This window comes from Scyliorhinus torazame, chromosome 1, assembly GCF_047496885.1.
Source record: "Scyliorhinus torazame isolate Kashiwa2021f chromosome 1, sScyTor2.1, whole genome shotgun sequence".
Taxonomy (NCBI): Eukaryota; Metazoa; Chordata; class Chondrichthyes; order Carcharhiniformes; family Scyliorhinidae; genus Scyliorhinus; species Scyliorhinus torazame.
Genome location: NC_092707.1, coordinates 10,145,024 through 10,163,326, shown reverse-complemented (window position 1 = coordinate 10,163,326; position 18,303 = coordinate 10,145,024). Strand labels below are relative to the sequence as shown.

Genomic DNA, 18,303 nt, shown 5'->3' with positions numbered 1-18,303 from the left:
CTAGAGACTCCTTGGACCTGCTCATGGTTTGGGGAGGGGGGGGGGGGGGGGGGGGTTGTGTTCTTTCTAACCCTTGTGGAGGTCACACCAAAAGAACTTTCAAATTCACCATGACCTCCAGAGTACGAACATCCCCGGTAATGGGGACGGGGCTGCTCCTTAAGGGAAGAGCTCATTAGTATAAAAACCCTGACCTGCTTCAGGCAGTGGAGATTCTTGAAGAGTGTAAATAAACCTTAGTTTTGCTTTCTACCTGCTTGGTCCATACGTGCTACTTTGGCGGTTTCTACCATCAGCACAGCGTTTTGGGCAGGGTGTGATTTTAAAAGCTATCAGGGTGTTTGTCCTTCAGACTATCACAGGGAGGCTGCCTCCTTTTACTAATGCTTTTGACACTGCAGGGAGCTCCGGTGGCGTGGGAGGGAGGGGCCTTTATAGGACCTCCACCACTTGTAGGCAGAAGTGGCCCAGCCTCCTGAGAAATGGCCAATTTCCTGGACCATAGGAGGGAATCAGCATGATGGGGAATTCCAGACCCACCTGTCTCCATCTTGCCATGTGTCTGAGTTGTCCTGTGTGGTGCCCTTGCCAATATTTATCCCTCAGTCACTCATCACCACCGTCACATTGGTGTTGGTGAGAACTTGTTGTGCACAAATTGGCTGCCACGTTACCCTACCACAGTGGCTGCACTTTAAAAGTGCTTTATTGTACCAAAGTGCTTTACAGACATCAAGATTATGAAAAGCACTGTATCTCTTTCTTATTTCCACAATTAGGGGCAGCATGGTAGCATTGTGGATAGCACAATTGCTTCACAGCTCCAGGGTCCCAGGTTCGATTCCGGCTTGGGTCACTGTCTGTGCGGAGTCTGCACATCCTCCCCGTGTGCGCATGGGTTTCCTCCGGGTGCTCCGGTTTCCTCCCACAGTCCAAAGATGTGCAGGTTAGGTGGGTTGGCCGTGCTAACTTGCCCTTAGTGTCCAAAATTGCCCTTAGTGTTGGGTGGGGTTACTGGGTTATGGGGATAGGGTGGAGGTGTGGACCTTGGGTTGGGTGCTCTTTCCAAGAGTCGGTGCAGACTCGATGGGCCGAATGGCCTCCTTCTGCACTGTAAATTCTATGTTCATAACAAATTGGAAGTGAGGAGTTTCAGTACCACTGTCTCCGAACAATTCCTTCCAGTGGCTATAACTTTTCAGTTTTGAACCTCATCAGTTTGAAGATAAAAACATTCATTTTCAGAGCGGTGGACAGAGCAGCATGTGAAGTGCCAACTTTTGCTTTCCTACAGGTGCTAATGGAACAGTGATGTTATTTCAAAGTCAAATACTGCTAGGTGAAGATTGGTAGTTAGTAATTAGAACATCACCATTTAAGAAAAGGAAAGAGAAAACAGAACTACAGGCCAATTTCCCCTGACATCGGGAAAACGTTGCAATATTCAGCAGGCCTCAGTCATGAAAATGGAAATGGTGTCGGGACAAATTAATTGACTGGAGCTTTATGAGAAAGTAACTCATCGGTCTAAGGGAAGCCATTGGATGTAATATACTTGGTTTGTCAAAAGGTATTTGATAAAGTGCCACACCAAAGGTTAATATGCAAGGACTCATGGGGCTGGAGAATTGGCTAACAACAGGAAACAGGGTGTAAGGATAGACTGTTGAATAATCTTGGCATAACTTATACATTAAGTTACGGCAAGACGGCGGACAGTGAAAGCCTTTTTCCCCGCATGGTGATGGCTAGCATGAGGGGACATTGCTTTAAATTGAGGGGAGATAGATATAGGACAGATGTCAGAGGTAGGTTCTTTACTCAGAGAGTAGTAAGGGCATGGAATGCCCTGCCTGCAACAGTAGTGGACTCGCCAACACTAAGGTCATTCAAATGGTCATTGGATAGACATATGGATGATAAGGGAATAGTGTAGATGGGCTTTAGATTGGTTTCACAGGTCGGCGCAACATCGAGGGCCGAAGGGCCTGTACTGCGCTGTAATGTTCTATGTTCTATTATGCGACTAAGCAGAACTCATGACACTAGCAAATACAAGTGGACGTATTAGAGACTAAAATGCATCAAATTAGATTGCAAATTAATCTATTATTATTTTTCTTTGGGTAAGGCGTGGGTTTGCTCCGGTTTCCTCCCGCAGTTCAAAGACGTGCAGGTTAGGTGGATTGGCCATGATAAATTGCCCTTAGTGACCAAAAAAGGGTTGATGGGGTTATTGGGTTACAGGGATAGGGTGGAAGTCTTAGAACATAGAACATAGAACAATACAGCGCAGTACAGGCCCTTCGGCCCACGATGTTGCACCGAAACAAAAGCCATCTAACCTACACTATGCCATTATCATCCATATGTTTATCCAATAAACTTTTAAATGCCCTCAATGTTGGCGAGTTCACTACTGTAGCAGGTAGGGCATTCCACGGCCTCACTACTCTTTGCGTAAAGAACCTACCCCTGACCTCTGTCCTATATCTATTACCCCTCAGTTTAAAGTTATGTCCCCTCGTGCCAGCCATTTCCATCCGCGGGAGAAGGCTCTCACTGTCCACCCTATCCAACCCCCTGATCATTTTGTATGCCTCTATTAAGTCTCCTCTTAACCTTCTTCTCTCCAACGAAAACAACCTCAAGTCCACCAGCCTTTCCTCATAAGATTTTCCCTCCATACCAGGCAACATCCTGGTAAATCTCCTCTGCACCCGCTCCAAAGCCTCCACGTCCTTCCTATAATGCGGTGACCAGAACTGTACGCAATACTCCAAATGCGGCCGAACCAGAGTTCTGTACAGCTGCAACATGACCTCCCGACTCCGGAACTCAATCCCTCTACCAATAAAGGCCAACACTCCATAGGCCTTCTTCACAACCCTATCAACCTGGGTGGCAACTTTCAGGGATCTATGTACATGGACACCTAGATCCCTCTGCTCATCCACACTTTCAAGAACTTTACCATTAGCCAAATATTCCGCATTCCTGTTATTCCTTCCAAAGTGAATCATCTCACACTTCTCTACATTAAACTCCATTTGCCACCTCTCAGCCCAGCTCTGCAGCTTATCTATATCCCTCTGTAACCTGCTATATCCTTCCACACTATCGACAACACCACCGACTTTAGTATCGTCTGCAAATTTACTCACCCACCCTTCTGCGCCTTCCTCTAGGTCATTGATAAAAATGACAAACCGCAACGGCCCCAGAACAGATCCTTGTGGTACTCCACTTGTGACTGTACTCCATTCTGAACATTTCCCATCAACCACCACCCTCTGTCTTCTTTCAGCTAGCCAATTTCTGATCCACATCTCTAAATCACCCTCAATCCCCAGCCTCCGTATTTTCTGCAATAGCCTACCGTGGGGAACCTTATCAAACGCTTTGCTGAAATCCATATACACCACATCAACTGCTCTACCCTCATCTACCTGTTCAGTCACCTTCTCAAAGAACTCAATAAGGTTTGTGAGGCATGACCTACCCTTCACAAAGCCATGCTGACTATCCCTGATCATATTATTCCTCTCTAGATGATTATAAATCTTGTCTCTTATAATCCCCTCCAAGACTTTACCCACTACAGACGTGAGGCTCACCGGTCTATAGTTGCCGGGGTTGTCTCTGCTCCCCTTTTTGAACAAAGGGACCACATTTGCTGTCCTCCAGTCCTCTGGCACTATTCCTGTAGCCAATGATGACATAAAAATCAAAGCCAAAGGTATAGCAATCTCTTCCCTGGCCTCCCAGAGAATCCTAGGATAAATCCCATCAGGTCCCGGGGACTTATCTATTTTCAGCCTGTCCAGAATTGCCAACACCTCTTCCCTACGTACCTCAATGCCATCTATTCTATTAGCCTGCGGCTCAGCATTCTCCTCCACAACATTATCTTTTTCCTGAGTGAATACTGACGAAAAATATTCATTTAGTATCTCGCCTATCTCTTCAGACTCCACACACAATTTCCCATCCCTGTCCTTGACTGGTCCTACTCTTTCCCTAGTCATTCGCTTATTCCTGACATACCTATAGAAAGCTTTTGGGTTTTCCTTGATCCTTCCTGCCAAATACTTCTCATGTCCCCTCCTTGCTCGTCTTAGCTCTCTCTTTAGATCCTTCCTCGCTACCTTGTAACTATCCATCGCCCCAACTGAAACTTCACACCTCATCTTCACATAGGCCTCCTTCTTCCTCCTTCCTAAGGCCTTAAGAGGACTTAAGTGGGTCGGTGCAGATTCAATGGGCCGAATGGCCTCCTTCTGCACTGTATGTTCTATGTTCTAATAGTACAAAGTAAACAAGCTGAATAGAAGAGGTTAAACCAGAACATCATATTAATTTGAACCACATCTGCATCATGAGTGAACACAAGTATAAACTGGTCGTAGTTCCAGATCCAGCAAATCTTATGCAAAGAATGATTAATACCTGAAGTGATCTTCTGGGTATGGCTGTAGAGGCATAATTTCTGGAATCATTCAGGAGACAGTTAGATGTTGCATTAGAAGGACGGCAGGTTTCAATAGAAGGATGAACTAGGTGGGCTGAACGGCACCCCACATCTGAAGTTATTTTTGTGATGAACCTTTGATGAAATTTAGCGGCAAATACTTCAGTGTTGTCAATCTGAACAAATTACAGAGAGTTTTGAATGAATAAGAATTTGTCACTCAAATAAAGTTATGTCGACAATTATAAATTAAAGCTTTGACTAACTGAAGACTTTTCATGAGGTTAATTTTGAAAAGCTCATTCAAGCATATAGTGATCCATTACTTAAAACAGTAAAGTAACTTTTGTTAACATCAGTTTGAGATATTGCCAGAAAGTTGGCGTAACAAACGTTGTCGTTTCACACATCATATTTTTTAAAACGTACCTACAAAGAATGAGAATCTACAATGTGATATGTTGCAGAGATCATATTCTCCTGTATCCCATCAATTCCTGACCCACTAAATTCAAATATCTGGTAGTGGTGCTGTGCAGCCAATTCAAAATGCTTTGTTAAAATATTGAATCATATCCTGTTAATTTGGATCACTTATTGTGCAGAAGGTACAGACACAACACCAATGGGCTGAAGGCTGCTCACCATTTACTGTTAGCAGGTACTGCATTTCTCAGATAACATTCAGTCGACAAAAAAAGGATACAACATGTTAAAAATCAGAAGTATGATAAATAATACATCGCAGGCCCATCGAAATGGATAAAAAGCCAGCTTTATATTTTTGGAACAAGACAATAAGGCAAGCTGACTTAATTGGGGGAAACTAGTAAAAGAAACAGCAGGCGGAAAAGGACAAGGTAGAAACTCCAAGAGATCTGAACACTGGCTGTCAGACATCCGAGATGGTTTAATAACCACACAGATGATCTGTTGAAAAGCTCAAAGATGTGAAAATTGGTGAATGATGTGTACAGTCTCCAAGGTACACTCTGCTTTTTCTAAAATAACGAAGGCCTGTCTCTGAGGCTACACACTGAAGTCATGATGAAGTTGCAGAAAAATGCAATGCGCTAATTGCCAATGAAAGAAAAGAACATATTGCGTGATAAAAAGATAAGAGAAATCCACACCAGTCCGATGCAGGTTGCAAGAGGAGAGATTGGACTTCCGGTTGCGGCTATGCTGAGCTAAGTCGCACGTTCAGCAGCTCCAGCCAGAAACTGACTTTTGGGCTCTTTTTAGTGGCCCCAGCGGTATTTGTTCGACGGTTCCCAGTGTGGGAAGGTGACAGTACGATTTCCCCGGCACTGTATGGATTGGACCAGAAGTCGAGCGGGGAAAAAAGTAATTTTGGTGCAGCGAAAAGTGCAAGGGAGGAAAACCAAGATGGCGGCGAGTGGAGACCAGACAGCGTAGGCGCAGTGGTCGCAAGAGCAGCAGGAGTTTCTCAAGCGCTGCTTCACGGAATTGAAAGCAGAGCTGCTGGAGCCGATGAAGGCTTCGATCGACAAGCTGGTCAAGACCCAGAAGGCCCAAGGGGCGGCGATCCGGGAGGTGCGGCAGAAGGCCTCGGAGAATGAGGACGAGATATTGGGCCTGGCGGTGAAGGTGGAGCTGCACGAGGCGTTGCATAAGAAATGGCAGAAGTTCGAGGACATGGATAATCGGTCGAGGAGGAAGAACCTGCGGATTCTGGGTCTCCCGGAGGGATCGGATGCTGGAGCATATGTGGTCACGATGCTGAACACGTTGATGGGCGCGGGTGCCTTCCCGAGGCCCCTGGAGCTGGATGGGGCCCACCGAGTCCTGGCGAGGAGGCCCAAGTCTAATGAGCCGCCGCGGGTGGTATTGGTGCGGTTCCACCGCATGGTGGACAGGGAGTGTGTCCTAAGATGGGCAAAAAAGGAGCGGAGCAGTAGGTGGGAGAATACAGAGGTCCATATATACCAGGACTGGAGCGCAGAGGTGGCCAAGAAGAGGGACAGGTCCAATCGGGCTACGGTGGTTCTGCATCGGAAGGGGGTGAAATTTGGGATGTTGCAGCCGGCGCGACTGTGGGTCACGTTTAAGGACCGGCACCATTTCTTTGAGACGCCTGAGGAGGCGTGGACTTTTATTCAGGCCGAAAAGTTGGACACGGACTGAGGGTCGGTTGTGAGGGGAGGTCGCGGGGGATCTACTGTGGTTCTGTGCTTTGGGGGATGTTCTGTTCTGTTTTGTTTCCTTGGGTGCTGGGTGGGGTAGGGTGAAATGGTTCGAAGTGGGGGTTGTGTGAGAGTGTGGGCGTCGGTGGTTGGAAGGACGGGGCCCCGTTGGGGAGGGAGGGGAGATGGTTAGCGTGAGGTGGGGGAGCTGGGATTAGGCCGCAAAAGGGAGCTGCGCCAGAGAGGGCGGGACTGGTTTGATGGAAAGCGCGGGCTTTTTCCTGTGCTAGGGAAGGGGACGGAGCCGGGGGAAGGGCGGTGTTGGAGAGGAGCGCTCGCTGATGGACAGGAGGGGGGGGGGGGGAGAAAGAGTAGACAGACTACCACACTGCGGGGTCGATGGAGTGGCGGGAGTGGCCGGGGTCAGCAGGAGTCAGCTGACTCGGGCACATGGTAGCACGGTAGCATTGTGGATAGCACAATTGCTTCACAGCTCCAGGGTCCCAGGTTCGATTCTGGCTTGGGTCACTGTCTGTGCGGAGTCTGCACATTCTCCCCGTGTGCGCATGGGTTTTTTCACCGGGTGCTCCGGTTTCCTCCCACAGTCCAAAGATGTGCGGGTTAGGTGGATTGGCCATGATAAATTGCCCTTAGTGTCCAAAATTGCCCTTAGTGTTGGGTGGGGTTACTGGGTTATGGGGGATGGGGTGGAGGTATGGACCTTGGGTGGGGTGCTCTTTCCAAGAGTCGGTGCAGACTCGATGGGTCGAATGGCCTCCTTCTGCACTGTAAATTCTATGAAATCTATGACTCACGGGAGTGCTATGGGGGGAGCAACGCAGCTCCGGGGGAGACCTAGCTGGGGGGGGGCTGGGTTGCTGCTGCATTGGCCAAAGGGGAGCTGGAGCTCGGAGAGAGTCGGGGCAGGGGTCTGCCGCTGGGGGGAATGGAGAGTGCGGGAGACGTGGGCACATGGCTGGCCTAGAAAAGGGGATGGCCAATCGGCGGGGTGGGGGGGGGGGGGGAGCCCTGATCCGGTTGATAACTTGGAATGTGAGAGGCCTGAACGGGCCGGTCAAGAGGGCCCGTGTGTTCGCGCACCTGCAGGGACTGAAGGCAAATGTGGTTATGCTCCAGGAGACGCATTTGAGGGTGGCAGATCAGGTTAGGCTGAGAAACCAGCCTAACATGCCTCCCCGAACAGGCGCCGGAATGTGGCGACTAGGGGCTTTTCACAGTAATTTCATTTGAAGCCTACTTGTGACAATAAGCAATTTTCATTTCATTCAAGGGGTGGGTAGGGCAGGTTTTCCACTCGGGGTTGGACGCAAAGAATCGAGGGGTGGCAATTTTGGTGGGGAAGCGGGTGTCGTTTGAGGCGCTGAACATCGCGGCAGACAATGGAGGTAGGTATGTGATGCTGAGTGGTAAGCTGCAGGGGGTGCGGGTGGCCTACAGACTTCTTCGTTATGAGCAGGGCACTAATCCCGAGGGTGGAGGACACAGAGCTATCTCAGACCATGCCCCGCATTGGGTGGAGCTTCAGAGAGAGAATTTACAGTGCAGGAGGAGGCCATTCGGCCCATCGAGTCTGCTCCGGCCCTTGGAAAGAGCACCCTACCAAAGGTCAACACCTCCACCCTATCCCCAGAACCTAGTAACCCTACCCAACACTAAGGGAAATTTTGGACACGGAGGGCAATTTTTCATGGCCAATCCACCTAACCTGCACATCTTTGGACTGTGGGAGGAAACCGGAGCGCCCGGAGGAAACCCACGCACACACGGGGAGGATGTGCAGACTCCGCACAGACAGTGACCCAAGCCGGTATCGAACCTGGGACCCTGGAGCTGTGAAGCAATTGTGCTATCCACAATGCTACCGTGGAGTTGGAGCTAGGGGAGGAGAGGGACCAGCGCCCGCTGTGGCGCCTGGATGTGGGCTTGCTGGTGGATGAGGCGGTGAGTGGGCGGATCCGGGGGTGCATTGAAAGCTATCTAGAGGCCAACGATAATGGGGAGGTGCAGGTGGGAGTGGTCTGGGAGGCACTGAAGGCAGTGATTAGGGGAGAGCTAATCTCCACTAGGGCCCACAAGGAGAAGGAGAGGAGAGAGAGGGAGAGATTGGTGGGGGAGCTTTTAAGGGTGGATAGGAGGTATGAAAAGGTCCCCGAGGAGGGACTACACAAGGAGCGATGAAGCCTCCAGGCCGAGTTCGACCTGTTGACCACCAAGAAGGCAGAGGTGCAGTGGAGGAAAGCACAAGGGGTGGTGTATGAGTACAGGGAGAAGGCTAGCCGGATGTTGGCACACCAGCTTCGGAAGCGGGAGGCAGTGAGAGAGATTGGGGGAGTTAGGGATAAAGGGGGGGGAACACAGTGCGGAGTGCGGTGGGACTAAATGGGGTATTTAGAGACTTTTATAAGGGGCTGTATAGGTCTGAGCCCCCGACGGAGGATGGGGCGGGTGCATCGATCTTTGGATCGGCTGAGGTTCCCGAGTGTGGAGGAGGAGCAGGTGGCTGGGCTTGGGGCACCTGTAGGGCTGGAGGAGTGACTAAGGGGCTGGGGAGTATGCAGACAGGGAAGGCACCGGGGCCAGATGTGTTCCCGGTGGAATTTTACCGGAAGTACATGGACCTGCTGGGCCCTCTATTAGTGAGGACTTTCAATGAGGCGAGGGAGGGGGGTACCTTTGGGAAGTGTTGAGGTTTGGGTTTAGGGAGGGGTTCATTAGTTGGGTTAGGCTAATTTACAAAGCCCCGGTGGCGAGTGTGGCCACAAATCGGAGGAGGTCGGAATACTTTTGGCTGTACCGGTGGACAAGGCAGGGGTGCCCCCTATCCCCCTTGCTATTTGCATTGGCAATTGAGCCTTTGGCTATGGCTCGAAGGGAGTCCAGGAACTGGAGGGGGCTGGTCGGGGGGGGGGGATCGTTGTATGCCGATGACCTGTTACTGTATGTGGCGGACCCAGTGGGGGGATGAAATGAAATGAATGAAATTAAAATTGCTTATTGTCACAAGTAGGCTTCAATGAAGTTACTGTGAAAAGCCCCTAGTTGCCACATTCCGGCACCTGTTCGGGGAGGCTGGTACGGGAATTGAGCCGTGTTGCTGGTCTGCCTTGCTCGTCTTTAAAAGCCAGCGATTTATCCCAGTGTGCTAAACTAGCCCCAGATGCCAGAGGTGATGCGGATCCTCAGGGAGTTTGGGGACTTTTCCGGGTATAAGCTCAATGTGGGGAAGAGTGAGCTCTTCGTGGTACTCCCAGGGGACCAGGGAAGGGGGATAGGCGAGCTTCCCTTTAAGAGGGCGGAAAGGAGTTTTCTGTACCTGGGGATCCAAGTGGCCAGGAGCTGGGGGGCCCTACACAAGCTCAACTTGACGAGGCTGGTGGAGCAGATGGAGGAGGGGTTTAAAAGGTGGGATATGCTGCCTCTCTCCCTGGTGGGTAGGGTGCAGTCGGTGAAAATGACAGTGCTCCCGAGGTTCCTTTTTGTATTCCAGTGCCTCCCCATCCTGATCCCCAAGGCCTTTTTTAAGCGTGTCAGCAGGAGCATCATGGGATTCGTGTGGGCGAAAAAGACCCCAAGGGTGAGAAGGGTGATTCTGGAGCGGAGTAGGGACAGAGGAGGGTTAGTGTTACCTATTCTGTGTGGGTATTACTGGGCTGCCAATGTGGCGATGATAGGGAAGTGGGTAATGGAGGGGGAGGGGGCGGCGTGGAAGAGGCTGGAGATGGCGTCCTGTGTGGGCACGAGTCTGGGGGCGCTGGTGACAGCACTGCTGCCGCACCCGCCGACTAGGTACACAAGTCCGGTGATGGCGGCAACTTTGAAAATTTGGGGGCAGTGGAGACACCACAGGGGTGAGGTAGAGGCTTCGGTTTGGTTCCCGATCCGGGAGAACCATCGGTTCGTCCCAGGGAGAATGGATGGAGGGTTCCTGAGCTGGCACAGGGCAGGAATTAGAAGGATGGGGGACCTGTTTTTGGATGGGACATTTGCGAGCCTTGGGGCACTGGAGGAAAAATTTGGGCTTCCCCCTGGCAATGCCTTCAGGTACATGCAGGTAAAGGCGTTTGTAAGACGGCAGGTGAGGGAGTTCCCGCTGCTTCCAGTACTCAGAATCCAGGATAGGGTACTCTTGGGGGTGTGGGTTGGAGAGGGCAGGGTCTTGGCGATCTACCAGGAGATGCAGGAGGAGGAGGAGACCTCGGTGGAGGATCTAAAGGGTAATTGGGAGGAGGAGCTTGGGGAGGAGATAGACGGGGGTGGGTGGGCAGATGTCCTGGGTAGGGTTAATTCTTCCTCCTCTTGCTCCAGGCTTAGCCGGATACAATTTAAGGTTCTTCACAGAGCGCATATGACAGGGACGAGGCTGAGCAGGTTCTTTGGGGTGGAAGACAGGTGTGTGAGGTGCTCAGGGAGCCCAGCAAATCACACCCACATGTTCTGGGCATGCCTGGCGCTGGATGGGTTCTGGAGGGGCATTGTGAGGACAGTGTCTAAGGTGGTGAACACCCGCGTTAAGCCAAGCTGGGGGTTAGCACAATCTGGGGTATTGGACGAGCTGGGAGTGCATTACGCGAAAGAGGCCGGTATTCTGGCCTTTGCGTCCCTGGTAGCCCGGCGGAGGATTCTGTGGAAGCCTGGATCAGCGACATGGCAGGATTCATTAAATTGGAGAGGGTAAAATTGCCTTGAGGGGGTCTGTGCAAGGGTTCTTCAGGCAGTGGCAACCGTTCCTAGACTTTCTAGCGGAGCGTTAGGAGGTGGTCGGGGGGGGGGGGGGGGGGGGGGGGGCGGGGTTTACTACTGTGTTTATTAGCATTTAATGGGGGGTTTGTATATTGGGGGAATTTGTGATGTAGTTGCAAGATGTTTATTTATGTGGTCTTTGTTTTTCTTTTTTCTGTAAGGGGGGGTTTGTTGAAAATATGTAAAAATTTGAATAAAAATATTTTTTTTTAAAGTAAGAGAGATTGAACAGTTTAGGCCTATACTTCCTAGAGTTTGGAAGAATGAGGGGGAACTAATTGAGGTATATAAGATGCTAAAAAGGTCTGGATAAAGTAGACGTGGAGCCGATGCTTCCTCTTGTGGGGCATTCTAAAAAGATGTCATAATCTCAGAATAAGAGATAGCAAATTTAAAACCGATTTGAGGAGAAACTACTTCTCCCAAAGGGATGCGAGTCTGTGGAATTTGCTGCCCCAGAGTGCGGTGGGTGCTGGGACAGTGAGTAAATTTAAGGAGGAGTTGGACAGATTTTTAATTGGCAATGGGTTGAAGGGTTATGGAGAACGGGCAGGATGGTAGAGTTGAGGCCGGGATGGGATCAGCCATGATCACATTGAGGGTGTTAGGCTCGGGAGGCTAAATTGCCCACCCCCGCTCCTAGGGTCATGTGTTCGTGGGAGGAGATGCTCTGGCTGATTTCGCAATCGAACTCTTGGTCTGCAAAATTGTAGGTAGCAGATGAGGAACATATCAGCCATGACAGAGCGGCGGAGCAGACCTGCTGGGCCGAATGGCCTAATTCTGCTCCTATATCTTATAAAGATGGATTGGCCGTGCTAAATTGCCCCTTGTGTCCAAAGATGTGCAGGTTAGGTGGGGTTATGGGAATGGGGTGAGGGGTTGAGCCTAGGTAGGGTGCTCTTTCACAGGGTTGGTGCAGGCTTGATGGGCTGAATGGCCTCCTTCTGCATTGTAGGGATTCTATGAACACTGATAGAGATCCGGTTATCGCATGTCAACGTTTCTTCTCCAGCTGAAGGGGGGTCTCTTTATAGGAGTCAGAAATAAATATGATGGGAGAGGATGCAGCAAAAGACAGAACTGAAATATGTTACTCTGTCAAAGATGCAGCTGACAGCTTTTGCAGATTATTAACACAATTTATGACACAAAGGTCTTGCTTAAAACCACAAGCTTTTGGTAACTTATCAACCTCACACTCTTTGGCTTGCCATCAGTTTTCAAGTCTCGAAAGCACCGTTGGATATTTTTCTACATTAAAGGAGTTCTATAAATGCAAATTGTGTCTGTCGGAGTTCCACATATGTCAGGGACTTTGAAAGACGGGAGAGCAGCAGCCAGGAAACTCTTAAGAACACAGCTGGGGCAATTTCCACCTTTACTCAGTTGGTACATTTGCTGTGCAAATTGTGTGAAGCAAAATAGCTGCCTAACAGCTCAACAGCACTCAAGTCTTCATCTGATTTGCAGCCATCTCCAAAAGTCTAAAATCTGATGTTCAACTATGATTAAGAACTCAATCTTCATCCATGCAGGCACAGTGCCCAATCCCCACTTCTCAGATTTACTGCTAAATACTGCAGTGTAGTGCATATGGTGCTAGATTAGCAACAGAGACCAGAAATCTGGTTCACCCAGAATGTGTTCTTAAGTGAACCCAGCAAACTGTAAAAAAATAATCTCTGAAGACTGGGCAACAAACACAGCTCTGCCCGTCCCCCAAATCATGAGGAACCGTTAAATGACATCTCACTGTGAGAAATATGAATCTGGACAACAGGAGTTACCATCACAATCATAAGTAGGTATTTCTCAAGGAGAATCAGCATACTGACTTTGAAAGCTTTCTGTAATGGTGTTCATCTTAGTTTTACATAAACTGGCACAAAAAGCTTGGGAGTCAATTGCTTTCAATGGAAGAGATCAGGCAGGGAACTGGAGCTTGATTTGTACAAGCATCAGATGGAGCATTTAAGTTCTGAATTGCAATCTACCGATCTAAGGGGCCTGATGGTACATGAGCTTCATTGTTGCTAGGGCTACGTTAGCTCACTAGTCATGTGGGGGCACATTTATATTTTCCTGCAAAACAAAATGCTTACCCAATAGTTAACAAAACCAATTTGATTCCCAAAGTTATATACCATTGCCTCCTTACAGAAGTTTATTTCACTGTTACATCAGGCAGAGATGGGACAGAATATTTTTTAATTGGAGAGAGAGAGAGGAGAGAGAGAGAGAGAGAGAGAGAGAGAGATTGGGAAATGTTGGTCTGAGAGGGATCGAGATGTCTTTGCACACAAAACACAAAGTTAACATGGAAGTGCAGCCAGCAAGTAGAAAAGGAAGTGACATATTAACTTTTATTACAAAGGAATTGAAGCTCAAAAGTTACAACAATTATAAAGGACTTTGATAGGACCACATCGGGGAGTACATTGCGTTTGGCCACCTTAGCAAGGAGGTCAATACTAGGCTTGGAGGGAGTGCAATGAGGACGAGGAGATGATCCCATGATGAGAGATTGAATAGACGAGGCATATATTCCCTCGAGTTTATAAGAGTGAGAGGTGATCTCATTGAAACATGATTTTTAAAGGGGCTTAACTTGGTAGATGCCAGAAGAATATGTCCTTTGGCGAGGGAGTCTAGAACTAGGGGTCAAAGTCTCAGAATAAGTGGTCAGCTATTTCTTCCTAAGAAATTTCTTTAATCAAAAGATTGTGAACCTCTCGCCCTTAAAGCTGTGGATGTGCAGTGGGTAGGAGAGTCAATAAACTTTTGAATACTAAAGAGAATCAATGAATGTAAAGATAGCACAGGAAGGCAGGGTTGAGGTAGATGATCAGCCATAAGAACATAAGAACTAGGAGCAGGAGTAGGCCATCTGGCCCCTCGAGCCTGCTCCGCCATTCAATGAGATCATGGCTGATCTTTTGTGGACTCAGCTCCACTTTCCGGCCTCAACACCATAACCCTTAATCCCTTTATTCTTCAAAAAACTATCTATCTTTATCTTAAAAACATTTAATGAAGGAGCCTCAACTGCTTCACTGGGCAGGGAATTCCATAGATTCACAACCCTTTGGGTGAAGAAGTTCCTCCTAAACTCAGTCCTAAATCTACTTCCCCTTATTTTGAGGCTATGCCCCCTAGTTCTGCTTTCACCCGCCAGTGGAAACAACCTGCCCGCATCTATCCTATCGATTCCCTTCATAATCTTATATGTTTCTATAAGATCCCCCCTCATCCTTCTAAATTCCAACGAGTACAGTCCCAGTCTACTCAACCTCTCCTCGTAATCCAACCCCTTCAGCTCTGGGATTAACCTAGTGAATCTCCTCTGCACACCCTCCAGTGCCAGTACGTCCTTTCTCAAGTAAGGAGACCAAAACTGAACACAATACTCCAGGTGTGGCCTCACTAACACCTTATACAATTGCAGCATAACCTCCCTAGTCTTAAACTCCATCCCTCTAGCAATGAAGGACAAAATTCCATTTGCCTTCTTAATCACCTGTTGCACCTGAAAACCAACTTTCTGCGACTCATGCACGAGCACACCCAGGTCTCTCTGCACAGCAGCATGTTTTAATATTTTATCATTTAAATGATAATCCCTTTTGCCGTTATTCTTACCAAAATGGATAACCTCACATTTGTCAACATTGTATTCCATCTGCCAGACCCTAGCCCATTCACTTAGCCTGTCCAAATCCCTCTGCAGACTTCCAGTATCCTCTGCACTTTTTGCTTTACCACTTATCTTAGTGTCGTCTGCAAACTTGGACACATTGCCCTTGGTCCCCAACTCCAAATCATCTATGTAAATTGTGAACAGTTGTGGGCCCCAACACTGATCCCTGAGGGACACCACTAGCTACTGATTGCCAACCAGAGAAACACCCATTAATCCCCAATCTTTGCTTTCTATTAATTAACCAATCCTCTATCCATGCTACTACTTTCCCCTTAATGCCATGCATCTTTATCTTATGCAACAACCTTTTGTGTGGCACCTTGTCAAAGGCTTTCTGGAAATCCAGATATACCACATCCATTGGCTCCCCGTTATCTACCGCACTGTTAATGTCCTCAAAAAATTCCACTAAATTAGTTAGGCACAACCTGCCCTTTATGAACCCATGCTGCGTCTGCCCAATGGGACAATTTTCATCCAGATGCCTCGCTATTTCTTCCTTGATGATAGATTCCAGCATCTTCCCTACTACCGAAGTTAAGCTCACTGGCCTATAATTACCCACTTTCTGCCTACCTCCTTTTTTAAACAGTGGTGTCACGTTTGCTAATTTCCAATCCGCCGGGACCACCCCAGAGTCTAGTGAATTTTGGTAAATTATCACTGGTGCATTTGCAATTTCCCTAGCCATCTCTTTTGCCACACTGGGATGCATTTCATCAGGGCCAGGAGACTTGTCTACCTTTAGCCCCATTAGCTTGCCCATCACTACCTCCCTAGGTGATAACAATCATCTCAAGGTCCTCACCTGTCATAGCCTCATTTCCATCAGTCACTGGCATGTGATTTGTGTCTTCCACTGTGAAGACCGACCCAAAAAACCTGTTCAGTTCCTCAGCCATTTCCTCATCTCCCATTATTAAATCTCCCTTCTCATCCTCTAGAGGACCAATATTTACCTTAGCCACTCTTTTTTGTTTTATGTATTTGTAGAAACTTTTACTATCTGTTTTTATATTCTGAGCAAGTTTACTCTCATAATCTATCTTACTCTTCTTTGTAGCTTTTTTAGTAGCTTTCTGTTGCCCCCTAAAGATTTCCCAGTCCTCTAGTCTCCCACTGACCTTTGCTACTTTGTATGTTTTTTCCTTCAATTTGATATTCTCCCTTATTTCCTTAGATATCCACGGTCGATTGTCCCTCTTTTTACCGTCCTTCCTTTTTGTTGGTATAAACCTTTGCTGGGCACTGTGAAAAATCACTTGGAAGGTTCTCCACTGTTCCTCAACTGTTTCCCCATAAAGTCTTTGCTCCCAGTCTACCTTAGCTAGTTCTTCTCTCATCCCATTGTAATCTCCTTTGTTTAAGCACAAAACACTAGTGCTTGATTTTACCTTCTCACCCTCCATCTGTATTTTAAATTCCACCATATTGTGATCGCTCCTTCCGAGAGGATCCCTAACTATGAGATCCTGAATCAATCCTGTCTCATTACACAGGACCAGATCTAGGACCGCTTGTTCCCTCGTAGGTTCCATTACATACTGTTCGAGGAAACTATCGCGGATACATTCTATAAACTCCTCCTCAAGGCTGCCTTGACCGACCTGGTTAAACCAATCAACATGTAGATTAAAATCCCCCATGATAACTGCTGTACCATTTCTACATGCATCTGTTATTTCTTTGTTTATTGCCTGCCCCACCATAATGTTACTATTTGGTGGCCTATAGATTACTCCTATCAGTGACTTTTTCGCCTTACTATTCCTGATTTCCACCCAAATGGATTCAACCTTATCCTCCATAGCACCGATGTCATCCCTTACTGTTGCCCGGATGTCATCCTTAAATAACAGAGCTACACCACCTCCCTTACCATCCACTCTGTCCTTCCGAAAAGTTTGATACCCTCGGATATTTAACTCCCAGTCGTGACCATCCTTTAACCATGTTTCAGTAATGGCCACTAAATCATAGTCATTCACGATGATTTGAGCCATCAACTCATTTACCTTATTCCGAATACTGCGAGCATTCAGGTAAAGTACACTTATGTTGGCTTTTTTACCTCTGTTCTTAATCTTAACACCTCGATCAGTAACCTCTCCTAAGTTATATTTCCTCTTAACCTTTCTCCTAATTTTCCTCGTCGTCGAACCCACATCTTCCTGTAACAACCTGCCGCATCGCTTACCATTAATGTTTTCACTTCCCGTTTTATTTCTTTTAGTATTCCTGGTCCTATTCACTGAGCTCCCCTCAGTCACTGTACCTTGTACTGTCGCCCTTTTTGATTTTTGACTATGGCTTCTCTGCCTTACACTTTCCCCCTTACTGCCTTTTATTTCTGTCCCTGTTTTACTACCTTCCAACTTCCTGCATCAGTTCCTATCCCCCTGCCACATTAGTTTAAACTCTCCCCAACAGCTCTAGCAAACACCCCCCCTAGGACATCGGCTCCAGTCCTGCCCAGGTGCAGACCGTCCGGTTTGTACTGGTCCCACCTCCCCCAGAATCGGTTCCAATGTCCCAGGAATTTGAATCCCTCCCTCTTGCACCATCTCTCGAGCCACGTATTCATCCTCTCTATCCTGACAGTCCTACTCTGACTAGCTCGTGGCACTGGTAGCAATCCTGAGATTACTACCTTTGAGGTCCTACTTTTTAGTTTAACTCCTAGCTCCCTAAATTCAGCTTGTAGGACCTCGTCCCGTTCAGCCATGATCATACTGAATGGCCTACTCCTACATCTTATGTTCTGAGGACATGCTGGTTTTGCCCATTTGCAGCATCAAGCTAAGGTACAGATAGATTATATTACAGTATTGAACAAAAAGGTTGAGGGTTGTTTTCTTTGGAGAGGGGACCTGATTGAGGTGTATAAGATTATGAGGGGCAAGGACAGGGTGGACAGAAAACAGCTGATCTCCTTAGTTGAAGGGCCAATAACGAGGGGGCATAATTTTAAGGTGAAACCCAGATGGTGGTGGGAATCTGGAATGCACTCACTGCCTGGGAGGGTAGTTGGGGCAGGAGACCTCCCAATCTTTAAAAAGCAGGCGAAATGTCACAACATTCAAGGCTATGGGCCAAATGCTGGGAAGAGGGATTAGTGAAGATTAGTGGTTTTTTTTGGTCGCTGCAGGCTTGATGGGCCGAAAGGCCTCGTCTGTATTCTATGATTCAGTCTGCTTAGTTTTGAATCGCAAGCTGTTTTT

At 48.0% G+C, this 18,303-nt stretch overlaps 1 protein-coding gene across 5 annotated transcripts in view; it reads right to left on the bottom strand.

The window, feature by feature from the left end:
• Positions 1 to 18,303, bottom strand: part of sfswap (splicing factor SWAP) — a 155,631-nt gene that overhangs the window by 44,373 nt on the left and 92,955 nt on the right. For all 5 annotated transcript variants that reach the window (XR_011949477.1, XM_072518075.1, XM_072518159.1 and 2 more), the window contains exon 14: positions 4,450 to 4,647. Coding sequence is in view for 4 of the 5 variants with exons in the window: in XM_072518075.1 (XP_072374176.1) it covers positions 4,450 to 4,647 (198 nt within the window). In the remaining variant the exon portion in view is untranslated. The remainder of the gene's footprint in view (positions 1 to 4,449; positions 4,648 to 18,303) is intronic.